Below are 22,213 nucleotides of genomic sequence, written 5' to 3'. Positions count from 1 at the left end.
CTGGCACCATGACAGATATTCCCAGCTATTGTTCTCACAAACATGATCCTTGGGGAACTAAAGCTAAGGGGCTGGGAACTCCCTACCACTACCTTGCTAATCAAAATGGCAGCCTGCAGCCATTCCAAAGGAACTCCTACCCTATCAAAGCACCTTTCTAATGCACCAAAGATCCACCCAGAGTAGATCCAAGATACCGTAGGTCAAAAGGAAAAAGCACCATGTTGCCCCATTGCAGTCCACTATGCCTCACAGCCATTTGCACAAACTTGTGTGCTAGTAGGAGCAGCTGAACACCACAATCTTTGAAGGTGAAAGGGGGAGAAAGATTCCCACACCCGATAATCACTCTTATAGAATCAAGCACACTCAAACACAAAGAGTCTCCCACTGGGATGTCTGTCTGTAATCTAAATACATTTTGAAAGTGGAATTTAGCACTACTCCAACTCCATTGGTGTGATGCAGCAGGCAAGAAAGTCAGTGCCATTCTGGGCTGCATCAACAGGAGTTTAGTGTCTAGAATGAGGGACATAACAGTATTACTCTGTTCTGCCCTGGTCAGACCTCCCCTGGAATACTGTGTCCAGTTCTGGGCTCCACAATTCAAGAAGGATATTGACAACCTGGAACAGATCCAGAGGAGGGTGACTAAAATGGTAAAAAGTCTGGAAACCATGCCCTATGAGGAGCGGCTTTGTAAGCTAGGTATGTTTAGCCTGGAGAAGAGAAGGTTAAGGGGTGACATGATAGCCAAGTTTAAATATCTGAAGGGATGTCATCTTGAAGCTGGAGCAAGTTTGTTTTCTGCTGCTCCAGAGACTAGGTCAAGGAGTTCAAGGGACAGGAAAAGAGATTCCACCTAAACATTAGGAAGAACTTCCTGACAATAAGGGCTGTTCAACAGTGGAATATGCCACCTCAGAGGGTGGTGGAGTCTCCTTCTTTGAGGGGTTTTAAACAGAGGCTGGATGGTCATATGTCAGGAGTGCTGTTCCTGTATGGCAGGGAGTTGGACTGGATGGCCCTTGTGGTCTCTTCTATAATTCTATCCTCACTGATGGATGGTCCCACCCACAGTCACCTCTACATATTCCCCTTTAAGTCATAGACAATGAGGTTAGCATTTTCTTTGGTATTAAGGGGGGCAAAATGACATCCCTTCTGCTATACCCAGATTTGGACGTAATGTGTTCTGGATGCTTGGAGCTTCCTGTGTCCATTTGGCAGGAATTCCCTATATCAGATGCTGACTCAGCCAATAGTCACATTCTCTTTTTCACATTATCTGACAAACTGGGAATAGAAGGCTAATGAATTATCTCACTCTCTTTATCACATGGCACGTAGCCCAAAACAGTAGTGTTTTTTCAAGCTGGTTATTTCCCATCAGTCTCAAAGCCTCTTACGTAGCCAGAGGAATGCCAAACACAACAATATTTATTTCAGGGCTCCACTATTTTTAAAATCATGAAGCAGCTACGTTTGTCTTGGGGCTCCACCGTAGCCATTCCAGAAAGCTGAGAGAAACGTAAAATGCTTCATGGCTTCGAAACGGAGCTCAGTACAGAAACCCCTGGACAGATGATCAAGACAAGTTCTGGTAAAAAACTGTTATTACCTCTTTTGGAAAAATGAAGGACGGGCTTAGGTTTCTTGGCTGCGACAGGTCCAGAAGCCGCTGGGAAGCTTTACAAGATAATGCCGACGAGCTGACAGGCCACACTGCAGACCTTCTTGGCCTACAAGGAAACACAAGGACCACTAGCAAGCCTCGAACCCCATTTTTCACAAGAATGGGGCTTTGTTCCTCTAGCCTAGAGTTTCATAGCTACCTGGACAGCACAGTTGCCATTTACAGTCGTTAGTGGCAAACCCATTGATGCAGGGCTGATGAGCGCCACCTCTGGAACCCAGGCAAAGATTTCCAGTTGGTCCCCCTTCCCTGAACACACGCTGACTTGACACAACACATCACTGTATAAACCTTAGGAATAAAAGAGGTACCCTCCTGAATCAGATCAGCACACCATCTAGTCCAGTATCCCATTTTTCACAGATACCAACCAGATGCGCTGAAAGGACAACAGAGGCATAGAGACTGAGGCCTTCCCTCATTTGCCTCCTAGTGCCATCATTCAGAATGGGCCTAAGTCTCTGGAAGGATACAAGAGGAGGTCATGTTCAGCTGGATCCTTATTTATCTTCTTTCTTTGATCCTCCTGAGCCTGGGCTGGACAGCTTAGGGAACAATCTGTTTTATATCTCTATATAACATAAAATAGCTGGGGGGCAGAACTGTTCTCCTTCTTTAATTTCCCTCACATAAGAAAGTTTTTGTATCAGGGAGCACTGACTCACATACGCCTCTCCCTGCAGTCTGAAACCACCTTCTTCTCTGCTTGTAAGAATAGAAGCGTTAGCTCAAGAGGAACGGCATATCTTCACAGAAAGGCAGCTGAAGAGCATTTGTGTGTCATTTCTAGCTCTTTTCCTGGCCAATAGTTCTGTTGAAGCCGCTTCTGCAAAGAGCCGCTCCTTTTCTTATACTTTGGCCTTAAGTTTTGCAGTCAGTGGAAATGGGGCGCAGGCGACACGACCGCTTCCAGAAAAGCAGGGAAAAGACGTCCAGGCCAAGCCACTGTACGTGCTTAATAGACAAACGTTTTTACAGTTATTGTAGCAGCAATACTGCTGCAAAAAAAAAAAAATCTCTAGAGGGAAATGGTGGCCAAAGATGAGAGCAGTCTAATGGTTCAGCCAAAAACAAGCAGACCGAGTGAAGACACCCGGGTTTGGTAGCTGACTGAAATCAACAACCTTGAGGCCACTGCCTTTAGGGAGGTTCTGCTGCTTACCAGCTCCTTCCTGCACCATTTGCGTATGTTCTCCACAAACAGATGGAACAGAAAAGATGTAGTAGTTCACCAGGGAAATGAATTTGTAACAGGCTGCCCCAAGAATGTCCTACAGTTTGGGGTATAAATAAGTGCAAAACAGAATCAGAAGCATTGAAAGAGAAGGAGCAGGAGAACTGAAGGAAACTGAGAGACAAAACTAGCAATGTATGGAAAGAGCGAGTTCCCACTCTGTGTAGTGTGAATGAGATATGATAGTCCAGATGGGTGCCTGCAAATGAGTGAGCCACTATGTGTCAGAGCACATGTCTGATCTACAAAATCTAAATGACAGGTGTCATATGACCACTTCTTTATGACAGCCTCTTTCTGGAACTAATTGGAAAGGTGTTCTGATTGGTGGATGGAATGCATATAATGCAGCAGTGTGCTATGCACTGTGAGACTCTTGTCTTCTGGCCGTCTGTCGAAGCACTTTGACAGAGAGAGAAACATTGCTGTGTACTTAATAAAGAAGGACCGCTTCTGGGAAGCTGATAGAGCTGTGTTCCTGCTGTGTGTTCCGGTGTGAGTGTTGCGCAAACTCTGCTATCTGGGGAGTGAACCCCGCTTCAGTACTGCACCCCTTAACACTATGTCAGACTACACAGAGAAGCCATTGAAATCCACAAACACATGGACAATTTCAACAGGAAGGAAGAAACCATGAAAATGAAATTTTGGCTACCAGTACTGAAAAACACTAGAATCAAGACAGTGACTAATGAACACCACCTAGACAAAGGATGTCTCTAGGCAGTAGGCAATCAAAGGGCTAGTGAACACCACCCAGAACATCACCCACCACTCTAGGCAGTAAGGAATCAAAGGGATCAAAAGGCCAAGCTGCTACAATGCAGATGCCCTCACTAATCGATTATGCTATCTTCATGGTTACTCACATGCTAAATGGGTGGATCCCACCCAATACATGGAAATCAAGCTTGCTAATTGCACCCTTTACACTTGTTAACAGGCAAATGATTCTTTCTCCCACCCGGGACATTCCACAGGTATATATACTCCACTTGCTTTACTACCATCAAATCCTCTGAAGATAAATCTCATCATATAAATCTCATCATAAATAAATAAATAAATAAAGATGCCAGCCACAGATGCAGGCGAAATGTCAGGAGAAAATGCTACTAGAACACGGCCATACATCCCGAAAACCACACAACACCCAAGTGAGCCACTGTCCTTTAGTGATTAGCAGGGGCGTAATGCCCATTGGGCAAAGTGGGCAGTTGCCCAGGGCACCCCCTTGTGGTGGGCACCAAAAATGCAGGGTTCATTTGTAGGGTTTTTTTGGTATTTTAGTGGCTCTTCTGTTTTTGGCCTGCAGGGGCGCAGTTTTTAGGCTAGCAGCACCAACATTTCAGGGATGTTTCAGGAGACTCTCCTGATGCTATCACCCAGGTTTGGTGATGTTTGGTTCAGGGAGTCCAAAGTTATGTCCCAGAGACTGAATATTTGCCCCCCCCCCCCCCCCCCGAAAACTTATATGCAACCCATCAGGACACATTCATTTCACCAAGAGGGCAAATACTGACACTCTGAAGTTATTTCAGATCAGGAAATAGGGGTGGGGGTCACTCAGCGCTTACGCCACCTCTCTCTACCCACTGTGGTTCCAATCCAGATCGGACCCCCAAGAATCTGGGAACTGTGTTCCAAACTCAGAACTGCCAGCGCATGTCTGGTCAACAGGACTGGAGCAGACACAAGAGGAGACTTCAACTGAGGAGGCTTGGGTTCAAATCCCCACTCTATTCACTAAGCAAGAATGAGCAAAGACATTTTCCTTCAGTTTAGCCACTCTCACATGGTTATTATGAGGATAACATGGAAGGAGGGAACCAGATAGGTGCTCAAAAGTTCCTTGGAGGAGGGGTGGGTTGAAAATACAACAAAAAATAAAGGAAGAACTCTGCAGTGAAGAGCAGGATTGATTCTCAGCAGCTAGAGTCATAGAGGGAAGGGAGCAAGATTAGTGCCCTTCCCTGAATGCATCCCTTTACTTTGGTTCACATGAATGAACACTAGTCACTCTTACGCAGGCACTGAAGACTAGCCTGGCCCCCATCCAGTGGGGGCAAAACTCACCTGCCACCTTTGATGTGAAATGGCCCAATCACTGGCAGCAGAGACCTCTGCACACCCCTTCTCCCTCAGGTCTTCGCAATATATGCCCCCACCCCATCCCCGGTGTGGAAGATATATTCCCCTCCACCCTCTAATGAAGACAGGTATTTTGCTGGTTTGCAAATGAAAGAGAACAGGTATGCATCTTTTCTTTTCTTTTTTGCTGAGCTAGGGCTTTGCAAAGGGTGCTGCACCTGCTAGGACCTGGTTCTTGGTGCAGGGAGGGGCGAGCCGCTGTTTTACAGTAATAGCTTTTCATGTTTTCATCTTCTTAAGACCAGACATTCCTTTTCCCATGACCTCAGTTCCCACCCAACCCCCCCTCCACTTTGCTGTTTTTAGTTGCAACTGTGGGAAAGTCACAAAACTAGAGGGAAGATTCAAGGGGCGACCATCTAAGTCATGGTTCTGAGGACGGGTCTCAGTGACTTTTCCTGAAGAATAATCTGCTTCCCTGCGTAGGGTTATATTTGAAGCTACGGTTTCTCCGGTAACCAACACAAAGGACTGAAATAACCAATGGAAGTCCAGATTCTCCCCAGGTGTACCCGTAGTACCCATTCCACTCCTCCCACCTAGGTGTCCAGACTTCTGGAAATTAAAAAAAATTAGCAAATTTATCCCTTTTTTTGGCACCCTTGTTCCCAGGAATGTAACTGGCCCACACAGCCCATTGTTTCCGAGGATTCGACTATAATTAGTCTAGGATTAAAAACTACCGTTTCTAATCCCTACTTCAGATTCAGACAAATCCAGACAAGGACGGAAGCTCTGGAATGTCAACGGCTGACTTCCATAGAGGGCTCACACCTCCACTAAAGTCTGACTTCTCCTCCGCCAGTTGTGTGGGGGTTTTCCATTTGAGAAGCCGTCTCTTCATATTCTGGAGGCCTGACAGTGAAGCAGATGGGTTATTTAAGCACTGAGGTGTTTTTCTTGTGGGAGGCAAAACGTGCTTTTCAGTCTCTCTAGCACTATTTATGCAAGTGTTCAATCGGCATGAGTTGAAAATGAAGAATGGGGATTTGTCACGCAAGAACAGTCCAAACATAGAGGTGTATTGGGAAAAAATGATGCCCGCCGCGCCCCCCGCCACACTTGGGGGCAGGGCTCGGGATGGGGCTGCCCACCCTGAGCCATGTCCCCAGCTTCCAAGCAGCCCGGCAGGGTCTGGGGAGGGAAAAGCCAACCTAAACAGAAGCGGGGGGGGGGGGGGACACTTGGCGCCATGTAGCTGGGGCACAAGCCTTTTAGTAATGGGGAGGCACTTGGCACCCTCCCCCCAGAGGTGGGATCCAGCAGGTTCTCACCAGTTCCCGAGAGTGGGTTACTAGTTATTTGTGTGTGCCGAGAGGGGGTTACTAATTGGGTCCGCTTTTCCAAAAATCATAAAGTCCTGTTGTTTCCCATGTGGCTGGTTAGCGAAGGTAGAAAACGGGATCATTCTCCCTGTTGGGCTGTTTTAAAAACATGTTTTAGAAATGTGGTAAAGTTATGGAAAGTATCTTTCTTTTGATTTCTAGAAACAAAATCAAGTATTTGAAAGTATTAAGTATTTGACAGGCAGTCAATTTAGAGGAGAAGTCGTTTCTGTGGGCAGTAGATGATAGGACTTGCTGTAATGCGTTTAAATTATGGACAGAAAGATACCAGCTGGAAATTAGGAACTTTTTTTTTACAGTAAGAGTTTTTTACAGTAACAGAGAAATTATTAATGCCCCGCCCCCGGAATGCCCGGCCACGCCCCCGTCGTGCCCCGCCCAGCCCCATTGGCGCTACGCCACTGTTTGAATCCCACCACCATGGGAACCTGTTGCTAAAATGTTTGGATCCCACCACTGCCTCCCCCCCCCACATGACCAAAAGGCGTTTATGATTACATCCTTCTTGTTTCTTGGGGAGCTAGGGGGCATATGTGAACTGTACATGTTGGCTGATCATTGGTCAATTAGCAGAGTTTCTAGGCCTCCCATTGGCAACCAGTGTGATCAATCACAGCTCCGAGGGATGGCAGGAGAAATTTTAAAACAAAAATTAAAGAACACTGGCATAGCATGCATCATGACATCCCACTTCTGGGGAAAACCCAGACGTGAAGTTGGGTCTCTCTAGGAACTGCCCTACAGTTTCTGGCAATTGGGGGAACAACCTGATGTCATTTCTGGGAAGTGATGTCACAGAGCATGTGATGCCCGCCCATGTTCCTGCAATACAAGCTCCTGCCAGACACAACCTGGCAACCCCACTATCTTGCCTAGAGCTCCACTCTTCAGTCAATATTGACTGATCAGTGACTGAACTACACTGAACTACACAAATGCCATGGCACATGAGCTGAACCCCAATGGTACAGTGTACCTCACCATGTAAACACTGCCTGGTTAGGAAGAAGACAGTTCCTAACCAGCCAGTGGTGTGTATTGGTGAGAGTATCAGACTAGGATCTGAATGAGCAAAATAAGCCAGATGCTGAAAAAGCCAAATAGGATTCCGCTTTTTCAGCTCTTGAAACAACCTCCTCCCTCACCACCACTTTCCAGTGGGCCAGAGGCAGAGGTGGAGCTACCAGGGGATGGGGAGGGGCACATTGCACCAGGCGTGAACCTGGAGGCTGAAAGTCACCCCCTCCCCCCCGGCTCCTTTCCGCCCCGCGGTGCCCCCTCCCCCACTTACCTTAGTGAAACAGTGCAGGCTGGAGAAGTGGCCTGTTCTCTTCAGCTGAAAACGGCCTGGTGGGAACTATACTTTCCAGGAGACCTTGCGAGCTCCAAGGTCTCATGGGAAATGTAGTTCCTACCAGGCCATTTTCAGCACTGTTTCACTAAGGTAAGTGTGGGGTGTGTGGGCAGGGCAGGGCACCCGGGTGGGATGCAGAAAACACAGAGTGTGCACCGGGCGCAGTATGGCCCAGCTACACCTCTGGCCAGAGGAGCACTGGAAATGAATGCTGAACTCCAGCATTAAGTTCAACTGCTCCTTCCCCCTCCCCCTCCCCAGCATTCCATTGACGTTCTCCCTGCTGCAGCTTTTCAAGTCTATCTGGTCTTGAGAAGGCACAGCAGGGAGAACCTGTATATTTCAGGTTTTAATCTCCCTCCACACCCCAAAAAAACTCTGTAAAATGCTGATTAACGCCAATGTGAATCGGTTTTAGTCGGCTTTGTCAAAAATTTCCAGATATTGAAATCACAAACCTGAAATGTACTGTTTTAAAATAACTGTGCTCACCCCTATCCTGCATGAATGCAGTTGTGTGTGTGTGTGTGTGTGTGTGTGTGTGTGTGTGTGTGTGTGTGTGTGTGTATCTCACCTCTGTTCCAGATAGAGTGTTGAGTACTGCCTAGGTTCCGATAAAAGTCGTATCCGTTCAGATGTATGATAGATGTCTGAAGGGTGTTCCCAGATTGTAGACTCCAGATTGCTGCTGAACACATGGAGGGGCCTAGAGAGATATCAGTGCAGACCAAAAAAAAATGTGGAAGATTAATGTGAACAACAAACTTCAACATGCTATCTTATTTGTGATTTCATAATAATGAACAATACAGTAAGGATGGCTGAATGCTCCCTGAGAAAATGAGGCCTCGCCTTTTCCCCGATCGGTGAGTTTTTTAGCTGCAGAGAATTTCTTTTTATAATGTGAGGCATTCAGGCCCATGAATCCTGACATTCTAGTCGTGGCTGTCTGATCTGCCATTTGTGAGAACAAGGCCTCTATCTCAGAACAAGGCCTCTATCTCGGGGGGAAGAATTAGGACTAATAAAAGGAAACACTTCTTCACGCAACGTGTGATTGGTGTTTGGAATATGCTGCCACAGGAGGTGGTGATGGCCACTAACCTGGATAGCTTTAAAAGGGGCTTGGACAGATTTATGGAAGAGAAGTCGATTTATGGCTACCAATCTTGATCCTCTTTGATCTGAGATTGCAAATGCCCTAACAGACCAGGTGATCGGGAGCAACAGCCGCAGAAGGCCATTGCTTTCACATCCTGCATGTGAGCTCCCAAAGGCACCTGGTGGGCCACTGCGAGTAGCAGAGAGCTGGACTAGATGGACTCTGGTCTGATCCAGCTGGCTTGTTCTTATGTTCTTAATCCTTTGCGTACTTAATAAGAGGTGCATGCTCTCCCTCTGTAAGAATTAGCCCTGACCATCTTAATGCCCTGGCTAGGCTTCGTGTTTTGTTTCAAACGAATCACCTACTCAGGCTGAATCCAGGCCCATCTGGCACATTCGGGCCACATCTGGCCCGAATGCATCCTGCCTGAATTAGAGCCGATCCGAATAGAAGGTATTTGGATCAACTCTTGCATATTCGGGTTTCGGTACACGCACGGGGCTTCACAAGTAAAAAAAAACTTGCAAAAAATACCAAAAAATTCCGATGGACCCGAATATATTCGGATAATTACCAAAATATAATCATGCTTGTTTGGGCATACAGATAATTTTATGCCCGAATAAGCCCAAATCCGAATTTTAATGAATGTTGTGGGTATTGCTCAACCCTAGTCCTGGCATGAAATCATCTTTATTGAACAAGTAGATCATTATTTGGTCACTGACACACATGATGCTATCTACTATTTGGACTTCCATACACAAAAGGGCAACATGTTTTTCAACTGCTTATCCAGCCCTGTCACGATGAATTCTGAGGTGGGAAATTTGAATTTGGACCCTAGCAACTCAGATTGCAAGGGAGCTCACATAAATCTGAGCTCTTCCGTGCACCCCAAATTAAAAAAAAAATTCCTACACATATACAATTCGGTATCAAGGATAAGGCTAGGCTAAAACTCTCTTGTTAACTTCTGGTTCTTTAAGTGGCAGGAACTTCTAATATTTGGCCAAGACAGCCTTCCTCTGGGTGGACTCTATGGGAAAGGACTCTATCCCTGCTAAGCTCCTTCCCTTTCGCAAGCCTTGTCCTCCCCAGGCTCCGCCCCCAAATTCCAGTAATATCCCAAGCCAGAGTTTGTTACTGAGCTCATGTTACTGAGCTCATGTTACTGAGCGTTGCAGTCATCTCAGTTTTTAAATAAGGCCCTGTGTCATGGGATCAGGGAATACATTCAAGTAACATGTAGGCATTTTCTTCCCTCCCTGCAATGAAAGGCCAAGCTATGCATTACTTTTTTTTTTTTAGCAAGTCAGGTCCAGATTCCCCTGAACCAAATTGTTTTTCTCACAAGTCAGACAGCAGCTGAGAGAATCTAATTTTTAAAGTGCTGCAGGGGCCAGATTCAAATCATGACTGGGGAGGGGGGGTGAGTGGGATTCAACCTCCCCACCATGCCATTTTCCTAAGTTGACATGGCCTTGGCTGACATGATCACCAACTCATGAAATACCTGGAGATTTGGGGTTGAAGCCCGAGAAAGGAGGGGTTTGGGGAAGACAGGGATCTCAGTCTGGTACAGCTGCAGAGTCTACCCTCCAAGGCCGCCATTTTCTCTGAGGGAATACACTCTCTGTAGTCTGGAGATTTACACCAAGTATAAATACAAAGTCTAGGACCAAAAATCCACAGCAGAGAGTTCCCACAATATCGAGTATGCAGAAGTCAGTCTCGGAATTGTTCCTTGGTGTTACTCAGAGACGTACGGAGAGAAAATGGCTCCCGGAGACAACTCCTTCTCCAAGCGCCCCCCTGCATTCAGGGGCAGGGCTCTGGGCATGGGCCCCCGAATCCCCCCCAGGCTCCCTGTAGCGGGACCACACATCCCAAAGTTGCCTCCAGCTTCCCAGCTTTTAAAAGCCTGTCGCTGGAGGCCATGCGAGAAGCCGAGCTACAGGGAGGCCGGGGGAGGGGGGAGGCCGGCACTCCAGGAGGAAGGTGTGGTCTTTGGGATCCCTCGGCACCCACGTCCATGACGGCATGGGTGGAGCGAAGGGAGCCCCAAGACGAGGCAGCAGGACTTCTTGCTGCCTCGTCTTCCTGGAAGGCATCTGGTCACGTGGGGCCGATTTTTCGCCCCCCATGTGACCAGATTAGTTGCGCCTGGGGACATGGGTTACCCCTCTGGTGTTACTGGGGTTGGGGCTCCAACAGGTGCAAAATTCAGCCTGGGATTCCCCCGCAGCAAAAAAAAAAAAAAAGCTGCTCTTTCCATGAGTCAGATCCTCTTGGCAAAAAAGTTGATGTTACAACCTACTTTTTTGTGATTCTCCACAATGCCTGCCAATGGTTGAAGCAGAACCAAAATTAACATTGCATATCTTTATTGTTACTACTTATAGAAAGACATTTCCATTACCTGGAGGCCAAACCAAAACCTTTTTACACTATCTAGGCCAAACTGAGCATGCTCAGATTGCACTGATTTCTCAGCAGGAAAATCTATTAGGCACTAGCGGGGCCTGGCCACACGTTGCTGTGGCAATTGTCCTTCTCATCCTCTGGAAAAAAATGGATGCTTTGGAGGGACTTTATGGCATTATACCATCCTTCGGTCCCTTCCTTCTCTAAGCCCCACTATCTTCAACCCCCCCCCCCCCCCCCGCACAAATCTCCAGGAATGTTCTGAAACAGAACTGGTAGTCCTATCTATATATATAAAAAGCTAACCATTCGTTTGTTGGTAATGCCCTAACGCCGAAATGGCTGGATGGATTGCCCCCAAATTTTCAGACCCTGGAAGCTACGGAGGAACAGCCCTAGTTAGTTCTTGGATGGGAGACCCCCAAACAAGCCTAGGGTTACCACGCAGAGGCATGCAATGGCAGAATCACCTCTGTACATCTCTTGTCTTAAAAAACCTGCAGGGTCACTACAAGCCAATTGTGACTTGACAGCATTTTCCACCACTGTATATGCCTCTCACATATGAAGCCATCCATTTATAGACACTTTATATTCCATTTGCTCAATAGGTGGGTACTCTGATGAACTATTTTAAAAGCTTATTCTTGTTTGATTTATGCTTTTTAAAATTTATCAACTGACGTCCCCCGAAGTCTGTAGATTAATGAAGATGGTCACTGTGAATACTGCAACAGGTGTGTCTTGTTCTGTTCAATAAAACTAAATAACACTGTCCTGTTCGGATGGTTGTATACATAGGCACGTAATGGATGTCCTGTTTGTTGTTGCTGTGCTCTGACAATGTGATTGTGTGTTGTGATCTCATTGCTTGGGCTCACTATTCAAGAGAAGGTCACATTGATTCTGTGACTATTCCGTTATCAGTTTCCACTATTAAAACACACAATGCTTGGAGACACACCTCTGTTTGTGTGTTAAATCAGCACACTCAAAATTGTCAGTACATTGTCCTCCAAGGAGAAAATGCATCTAGATTCTCAGAACGCATGGCTTCAAAACTGAATGCAAGGATATAATAAATGCATGCACATAAGCTTGGAAATATGAGGAAATCATAAATGGATAAAATATACAAAAATGCAACTGCTTTTGACGATTGAATGCATACAATATATGCATAATAATGTATATGGTCGGCACAGTGATAAGGGGAAATGCAATTTATCCCATCCTATTTATGGACAAACTTCCCAATTTATCCTAATTGCAGCAAGATGAAATGGCCAAATGGATGCTGAATTGCAAACTTGGAGGGGTTCTAGGATTGCCAACTACTGGAAGTATCCTCAACACACATCATTTCCACGGAGCAGCAGACTCTTTCCAAGGAAAGCGCCCTTTGAAATCAACAAATTGTTCTCAGGGAGCGGCTCCAGGGAAGTCCCACATCACTCTTGGGAGCCCAGGTTACAACTCTCATGTAACAAACTCCCATTTAGGTCAGAACACAGATCTGGCCTGTAGTTAAGCAGCTGGGTTGGAGAAGAGTTCAGAAGTCTGGTTCCCTTCTGTTTCTGCCTCCTCTTCAAAGCACCCCATGCCACATTTTGAGAAAGAGCAGGAACCGTCCAAGGGGTGTGGCCAGCCCCAGAGTGTTTTTTGAGCACAGGTGAACAATGCCGAGGCACCAGAAGCTTTTGGGCTCCCTCTGGAGGTCATGTGAGGAAATGTTCTCAGAAAATTTCTGCCAATCTGTCTCTGGATGTATGAGGAAAGTGAAAACTGAACATGTTACATTATGCAATTTCTAAAACCTCAGCACCTGCTTAGGAAATAGGAAGTTGCCCATGTTTAGGTTCTTTTGAGGACATCCTCTTCCCATGAGAGTGGGCTCTTTTACCAAAGAGTTCTTCTAAACAAAGGGTTCTAAAAGAACCCAGAATTTGGGTGATATTCTTATCCACTCTGACTCTGGCAAGCAATTAAAGAAAGCCTTATCAGTACAAGGTCACTTTAAATGAGGAAGTTGTGCTGCTTGCATGTTAGTAATTGAAATGAGAAGTATGTGTTTTCTGGAGGTAAATTACTTCAAAGTTTTGGATAGTTTCTCCAATTGTAATTCTGTGAACTGTGTATATTTTATAGTTTGGACATGTAATAAATATTATACTGGTAAAACAAGGAAATTAAAATTAGGAATTTTGGAACATGCTTCCCGGATCAGGAATGAGATAAAGGATGCTCCACTTGTTGAACATTTTTGTGCACATGAATCATCCTTGGAATTCTCTACATTTTGGAGTTTTAGCTATCATTTCTGATAAGGAGGAAGAAGTGGATCATAAACTACACCATCTTGAGAGTTTCTTTATCTTTCACTTACAAACTCTTCACCCCTCTGGTTTAAACCAACTAACTGACTTCCAACCATCTATGTCAGTGATTCTCAACCTTCCTAATGCCGCAACCCTTTAATACAGTTCCTCATGTTGTGGTGACCCCCAACCCTAACATTTATCCATTTTACAGATGGAGAACACTGATGTAGAAAATCTTAGGTGACCCCTGTGGAAGGATCGTTCGACCCCCAAAGGGGTCCCGACCCCCAGATTGAAAACCACTGATCTATGTAGTACATTAATGATTGCATCTGGTCATGCATCCTTTTTCCTCCTTGTGAACTGTATAATTAGCCTTGTGCTTTGTTCTCATTAAGGACTTTGTGAGAAGTGTAAGTGTAGCAAGCAGAGCACAGTCCCTTATTATAACAGCTGTGTTTCTTAGTATTTTTCAGTTTGTAAGTATAAATATTTTGCCATTGGAATGGGATTTGCCTTATGGACTTTTCTATTTATCTATTTATTTGTTTTTGTTTTTGTACTTTTAAAAAGAATAAGCCTTGAAGTCTTATTACAAGGTTGGCATTGAATCTAGAGTACCGACTAGCTTATTCTTGTATAAATAGCTGATTTGTGACATACTTGTATACTTTATGCTTTTTCTTTTGAAATGTAATAGAAATGTAAAAGAATTATATAGTATAATAAGTATAATAAGCTACTCTGAGGCTTTGATGTGCAGCAACACACCTGCTGTGAGTCTTCCCTCAGGCTCCCAACAGGAGGCTGCTGTTCGACACATGGGAGTCCATGGGAGTACCGGCTGTGCACAGTTCTTTAGGTCCCACCAGACTTCATTCTGTTCATTCAAGTCTTTCAAAATGAAGGGCGGGAGGAAAGGAAGGGGGGGAGGCAAACCTGTGATGGAGTTTCCTGCCAAAGTTCTTCTTGGGTTTTGCTAGGTTCAGGATTCTTTTGTTTGGCTGACCTGTCAAGGCCCATGGGGAGAGGGGCCAGATGGTTTCTTGGTTTCCCCAGACCAACTTCCTGTTGTAAAGAAAGAACACAGATGTCCTGTCTGAACTGCCCTTTGCGACTGTATTAGAAACATTTCCAAGGGGGGACCCATGAGGACTTATGGGAAAAGGAAATACCACATCTCCCCATTGCTTACTCTGCGGCCCCTGTCCCTCACAGTTCCTGGCCACCTCCTTCTCCACATCCTGACTGTTGCCAGTTTTCACACTCCATTTATGCTGGCAATTGACCTTTTGCAGTAACTGCACGTGAATATCATGTGGGTTTTTAAAAAAACAAAAACAAATTATCTTTCATGTTTTAACAATTTAAACCTTTTATTTGTAAATGTGGGGGAGTCTCCCAGGTTTGCAGACATCTAAATGATAGCTGTAGCTAGCCCCTCACACAGATTTCACTACCTAAACAGAGATCAGCCCTTGATCGTTAGATATTCTGGTGTCTTTGCATGTTTGAGGGCACAAACTTATTATTACATGGTGAGGGGCATTGCCTTTTAAAAGCACATGCCTGACTGCCCTTCTATTAGATGCTCAAACTCCCATAATCTTACACTGCAGTTTTCAAAAGGCTTATGCTGGAGCAAATCACCAATTGACCATGTGGGTACACTGGAAAGGGTGGCATTGTTCCCAAAAGAACATTTTCTAAACATCAAAACTATATAGTTTCCCAGCATTTTCAGACGCTGCTGCTCAGACAGTATCAGGCTGTAAAATCTGGGTGCTTTACAGCACCATCTAAAGTAGAGGCCCTTCTAAACCCACACCCTTCTAAAACTGTCTGCTGTTACATTTTTGTGCTACCATCACAACTTTAAAAGGCTGAAGCTGCTGTTTTGTTCTTGACTGCAATTCAGTGACATCATAGAGGATGGTGTATTGCAAATGACATTTTTGCAACTGGTCAGGCAACCATCTAGGGGCAAAGCAACACAAATTACACTATATTCAAATAACTACACTCTTCTGCAAGATTCTCTGGTGCATACCATCAAAAACATCATAAAATATTTGATCAAAAGTACATCAAGGTATCTGAATTCCTGATGCTAAGAACTTGGCTGATCTTACCAGGGCAGACATTTTAGACTCCCTTTAAGGAAAAAAATCTATCACCATGGGACATTTCAAATACAGCAGTTGTGCTGCGTGTCTGCTTGCCATTGACTCTAAAGAAGTTTGTTTTCCAGAACAGGGCTTCTCCAGGACACTAAATGGATTTTCGAATTGCAATACCAAAAAATGTAATTTACTATATAAAATGTCAATGGAATTCACCTGATGTATTTTTGAACTCATATTTGATTATGTATTTGTTGAGATATACAATACTCACACACAGAGGCGTAGCTGAGCCAAACTGCGCCCGGTGCGCAGAGTGTTTTTTCTGCCCCTCTGCCCCCCGCCCCCTCCCCGGCACACACACACACACACCCCAACCCCCTTCCCACACTTACCTACGTTCCTTTTCTTTTTTTAGTACTTTTTGAGGCTGAGAAACGCAGCCTAGTTACAGTTCAAAGAGAAAGCTGCCTGACGAACTATACTTCCGAGGAGACCTTGTGAGCCCCAAGGGGAGGGGGAAAGGGGGAGGGGTCAGGGGGCGATTTTGCGCCCCCAGGCATGCGCCCGGTGCACGATGCACCCCCCGTCCCCTTGGCCCTCCGCCACTGCACACACTAGATAATTGTATAGAAGAGTGTTGTTTATTTGAATATAGATAGCAACTGCTGTGAGCCTTTTTCAGTGTCATTCATGTTGGTTTTCACTGTGTGCCCTGATCCCCACAATTAATATGATAGAACCATCCAGGGGCCAGCAGGGGTCAACTTAATTGTATAAAACTTCTGGCTCTAGCTCACCATTGAGCCATGTGCACTGGGTTTGCTTTCAAAATCACCCATCCCTGTCTACCTACATGCCTCTCAGCCCCCACTATCTGCAACATGAAGTGTGGTTGACTTCCTTCACAGCTGAAATGTTGAGACAACGGAGATCACACAAATGACATGATTCATCTTCAGAGTACTATATACATTCTAAGGCCCCTTCCGCACAGGGAGAATAATGCACTTTCAATCCACTTTCAATGCACTTTGCAGCTGGACTTTACTGTGCAGAATAGCAAAATCCACTTGCAAACAATTGTGAAAGTGGATTGAAAGTGCATTATTCTGCATGTACGGAAGGGGCCTCAGTGCTGTTATTACAATTCACACAAATCTTACCTAGAAAAGTTCCAAACATCCTCTATTTTCTTCGGTTTTGCAAGATGATGGATCCTGGAAAGTTCACGTTTTTGAAGAAGTTGTGAGATAAATATACAGAGACAAATGTACAGAGACACAGCTACAAAACACACAGAGAGAAGAAAAACCCTAGCGCATAGATGGTGTATTTCCATCTATTAAACAATTCTAATGGGTGGGGGGGATCCTTCAATTTGCTGCAGAATAAGTCAAATGTGTGGGAGGCACTGGGATATTAAATCAGCAGAGTGTTCAGGGCACATACACACAGCAGCAGTACCATCTGATCTTTGTGTGCTGCTAAGATACAAAGCTACACAGGTAGCTTTATCTTTGGACCATTCTGGACAGGATAGAGCAGAGACAAGATTTCAATCTTGTCTAACTAACTGGATGGAGAGTGTTGCAGGATGCACGTCCTGCCCTCATGGTGCCAAGATGGAGGAGAAGTGTGGAGAGAAGGTGAAAAAGGGGAAGAACAATTCCCTGAGAGTGACAATCTAGACATCAATGGGATAGCAAACAGAGCAGTAGAAAGGAGGACGTTTGGGGTTCTGACCTATCTATCTCTCTGCCTCTCTTGCAGTCCTTCTCTGAAGTCTGGGTTTAAGAGACAGCTCAAAGTCCTTCACTTCCAACAGGATGGAAACTGTACCAGCACAATGTACCAAGCGATGGTACAGTCTCCCCTGTGTAGGCTGTGATGGAGGCGAGACTGGAAAGAGAATGCCAGCATGAGTGTTTGGCAGGGCACCTGATGGCCTCTAAGAAATATCTAAAATAGTGTCCAAAATGGAAGGCCTTCACATTTCATAAGAAGAACACTGAACCAAGCCCAGGACCTCAGCACATACCACTTTTCATTGCACAGAGATGACAATTGTCCACAGATTGAAGGCCCACGAGGAATTGCTGAGGGGGTCAATGTGCACCCCCCGCTTCCCATATCCTCCCTCCCAAGAACTCCCCTGATGAGCCCCTGAAGCAGACAAGTTCTCCCCTCCCCCAATCCTTTTCTCACACTTTAGCTGTTGTTCAAATGCTCTGACCATCCCATCTTCATGGATCAAACTCAATTTTCCTACATTCTTGGGGAGTTTTCCAAGGATGCAGAGATATCTGCTAGGTTGTCTGGTTTTGTGGTCTTCTCTATCCTGAGGGGGTTAGCCAGTTTACTTTTAGATATAGTGACTACCGGTATTTGCCTTGACTTGGATGGCCCAGGCTAATTTGATCTTGCCACATCTTGAAAGCTAAAGCTGGGTTGGCCCTGCTTATTACTTGGATGGTGTTGGAAGAGAAGGACTTTATGCTGTTTCCCGCCTCGACCCACAGAGGGGGTTTAACTAGATAGCCAGTGGCTAGATAGGGACCTAGGGATTGACACCTTTATCATGCTGGCACTATCCCTTTGATGTTAGACCGATACTTTCAGGGACTTCCTTCCTTCCGCCTTCTTCTCGGACTCTCTCCATCTTACTTTCACCATGCCTAGAGGGAGGATGGGTGCATCCGTCTCCATCCAGCTAGATTAGGATAGATTAGTGAACCTATCTACCTATCTTTCTATCCAGAATGGAGTTCACTAATAAATACTCTTTTTATTAGATTAGAAACTACAAATGACTCCAAGTTTCTTTTGTGAAAGCTCACACGCACATGGGATCCTCACACGCACGTACAGGAGGTAAGGCTTCTGCTATGCTTTCAACAACCCGTGCACTCTGCTCAATATGAACAGGGATAATCCCCATTACCAGGTGAGTATTCCAACAGATGGGAGACCACCAAGGAAGTCAAAAGTTGCTACATGGATCTAGGCAATAGCCAGCCACCTCTGCTCTCTTCTCACACCTTGAAAACCCTGTAGGGTTACCAGAAGTTCAGTGTGACTTGACAGCACTTTTCACCAACACTACCCATTTATTGTTGATTCTGTTTCACCACAAAGTCTAGGGCAATTACCACAACTTTTAATCTAAGGGTTTTCAAATCATTTCTTGTAATTTCATGAATTGCTTCTGGCCAGGGGACTGTTGGATCCCTATCGTTTAAAGACAGATCATTCTTTACTTTTGCCTGGCTTGTTTTTAACAGTTTGATTGTGAGCCACTCTGAGCTGTAAGCCTCATTTCAGAGTTGGAAGTAGTAAAATGTGCCTTTTTGGGGTTCATGTTACCTGTGGATGTGGCTGTGCTGGCTGGGCGGGGCTGGTATGCTGCCACAGCAACACGCAGTACTCAGAAGGCTCTGGGCTGGACTGCTGGCAGTTCAACAAGGAATAAAGTCCAAGGTTATCAAGTCCAAGGGAGAGTCCAAAGAAAAGTCAATCAGGCCAGGAGTCATTTGTCAGGAATACATACAATAACCAGGTGAATCCAGAAATCAAGGTCAGAAGCCACTCTGGAGATAGCAGTGGTGTGCAGACAAAGTCAGGTAGAATCCACTTTGCAACCACAACTGCAGTTCCTGCCAAAGGCTTTTTATTTCCCAGACAACTTGACGGGGGCTGCTCCTGCAAAGATTCTGGGCAATGCCTAGCCTTCAGTCTTGCTAAGCAGCCTTTTAGGCCACTCTCAATCTCTGTCTGCAACACAGGCTTATACCTGGAGACCCAGTGCTGCTAGAATGTCCCTTAGCCCTGCTAATTAGTTCTGAGCCAGAAGACTGTGCTGGCATCTCTGCCAGGCTCAGTTACTGAGCTGTGAGGTGGCAGCTACCGAGACTGAGGCGCGAGGATTCATAATTTTGTATTTTGCTGACCCATACCCGAAATGCCTTGGACTAGGAGTTTTTGACAGGGAGTTTTCTAAAACTAAGTCCCAGACTCTTCAGTCTTCTTTTCTCACAGGAACATTAGTGTGCATTTCAGCTTCTCTGTTACCAGTACTACTAATTCATCACGGGACCACAAACCTGGCTCGAAAACACAGATGATTATGTTCATTTGACACAACACCCTACCTAATGTGCTGAACTAATTACCCCTCTACTTCAAAGCCACTCCGTTGTGCACAAACCTGGCTCTTAGACCTTTTCTTCAAGCCACGACGTGCTCGGGTACATAACACTGTCCTGCAAACTTAGCGCCTCTTATTCAAGTTCATTTTATAATGATGTATTCTTGACAGTCTGCTGAAGGATGAGTAAGAAGGGGAGGGAACAGATCTTTCAGAAGTTCCCATCTGATTAAATAACAGATGCAAGTGAAGTCAGTGTGTGTGGTCTCCAACCCAAGGACTCAAGTCTAATTACATGATGTGCAATCCTCAGGACAAGTCCAGAATTACCACCTGGACTGTCAGGAAGAAGTGTGCTTGTGAGTTCCTCACAGGGAATGGGAAGATAGTGCTTCTGCCCTCTCTGCACCACTGTCCAAAACCAAAATGGTGCTGGGGCATCTCATTTGCCCCGCAGGGGAATATATTGGTGTACCTCATCAGTACACTTGGAACTGCCAGTCAAACAAATAGAAGTCCCATGGAGCTATTTTGAGTTGTTCTTTATTATGGCTCACGGGTCATTCCGAAGCAGAATAAAACAGATTGGAAACACTAATATAAAATTATCAGCATAGAATCTCACTATTTATTTATTTTATTTATTATTTATATTTATATACCACCCTCCCCGAAGGCTCTAACCGTTTAAAGCTGAGCATCTGAGTAAATTACAAACTGGATGTTCTCAACCCTTATTTTCATTGCAAAGGCAAAGAGTCTTCTGCTCAGAGAAGTTTTCTTATTAGCTAACAGAGGTTCCAATCAATCTAAGTGTCCTTGTCCATAGAATCTACCACAGAATAACATGCAAATCAATATCTCAGATTGACAGAGCAAGGACAAAATCTTCAATTAGAAGGAATTTGCCTCCCTGACAGGAGTGCAAGCGGTAACATATTCATTCCAACCAGGGTAAATACATGGCAATACCTTAATATAAATGGGTAAGGTGAATGTGGATGTGGGATCATTGGAGCTAAGTTAAATAGCAGGGGATGGCACACACTGCAGGCTTTAGCCAATGTTTCTTGGACATTAATATCCTTTATAGCAGGGGTCTGCAACCTGTGGCTCTCCAGATGTTCGTGGACTACAATTCCCATCAGCCCCTGCCAGCATGGCCAATCTGGAGAGCCACAGGTTGCAGACCCCTCCTTTATTCAGTCATTTATTAGTAAACTAACTTTACTTGCATGAATTAAAAGTGGGGGCAGGGGAAAGACCGAAAGTGGTCAATTCCTCATCCATTGGTGTAAACCAAATCAGAGTATATATTGTGGTTTTAATATTGTTATATGGCAACGAGCTAGGAATTAGGATTGCATCTTTAAATTCTTAATTTTTAAAATTTCAATCTTAATTGTTGATTTAGTAATAGTAGCATTGTGGCATAATACATTTTAATTTTAGGCCATAAGGAGCAAAAGAAATAGACTGAATTCTTATGATCATCGTGATAATGAAGAGTTAGATATCTAGCGTAAGGAAAATGGCAGAGAGGAAGACTGGAAGCCTCTTTATCTTTGAGCATCATGGTCCTGATCCAAATTGGGCTCCATGCTGAGCTAGATGGACTTTGTTCAGAGGGCTTGCATCCTATCATGTCATGGGAGGAAGGCTTCCTACAGTATTTCCCCAAAAATAAGACAGTGTCTTATATTAATTTTTGCTCCCAAAGATGTGCTATGTCTTATTTTCAGGGGATGTCTTATTTTTCCACTCGACAGCTGCATGCTCTGGTGTTCTGTTCGACGGGCATGCTTCCAAACAAAAACTTTGCTATGTCTTACTTTCGGGGGATGCTTTATATTTAGCACTTCAGCAAAACCTCTACTACGTCTTATTCTCAGGGGATGTTTTATATTCGAGAAAACAGGGTAGGCTGAAAAAAGACCAAATCAGTGCCGGACGTATTTATAGAATTGGTAGGCCAAAGCCTAGAGACTCAAAATTTAGGGGGCCTTCAACCAAGGTGATAATATTTTTTACACTGTCATAGGCTTTTCTTACACATGCTGTCATAACACACTGGAGGCTCTAAACAACTCTTCAGTAATTTCCCTTGCACTCCATTTCAGAATTATACTGTCTTAATTCGACACTACCATTAATTTCTATATTGATTTTGTCTTTCCAGGACTTCACTGAAGTGGACCCCATTTTGTGAGAACCCACCTTCATATTTTCCTTTTTGTTTAAAACACTCTTCCATCTTCCTCCACAAATGGAATAGCCTAGGGCCTCTCTTTGTCTAAATCTGGCACTGC

The 22,213-nt window shown here is 44.9% G+C and overlaps 1 protein-coding gene across 4 annotated transcripts in view; it reads right to left on the bottom strand.

The window, feature by feature from the left end:
* Positions 1-22,213, bottom strand: part of THEGL (theg spermatid protein like) — a 34,961-nt gene that overhangs the window by 10,218 nt on the left and 2,530 nt on the right. For 2 of the 4 annotated variants that reach the window (XM_048502715.1, XM_048502719.1), the window contains exons 3-7: positions 19,124-19,207; positions 16,924-16,977; positions 14,574-14,702; positions 8,356-8,487; positions 1,622-1,742 (exon numbers count right to left, since the gene is read on the bottom strand). In XM_048502715.1, the coding sequence (XP_048358672.1) occupies positions 1,622-1,742; positions 8,356-8,487; positions 14,574-14,702; positions 16,924-16,977; positions 19,124-19,207 (520 nt within the window). The remainder of the gene's footprint in view (positions 1-1,621; positions 1,743-8,355; positions 8,488-14,573; positions 14,703-16,923; positions 16,978-19,123; positions 19,208-22,213) is intronic. The other 2 variants (XM_048502717.1, XM_048502718.1) reach the window with 2 other exon arrangements.

This window comes from Sphaerodactylus townsendi, linkage group LG07, assembly GCF_021028975.2.
Source record: "Sphaerodactylus townsendi isolate TG3544 linkage group LG07, MPM_Stown_v2.3, whole genome shotgun sequence".
NCBI classification, from domain to species: domain Eukaryota; kingdom Metazoa; phylum Chordata; class Lepidosauria; order Squamata; family Sphaerodactylidae; genus Sphaerodactylus; species Sphaerodactylus townsendi.
Note: the sequence above shows the minus strand (reverse complement) of the source record. Positions and strands in the feature narration are given on the sequence as shown.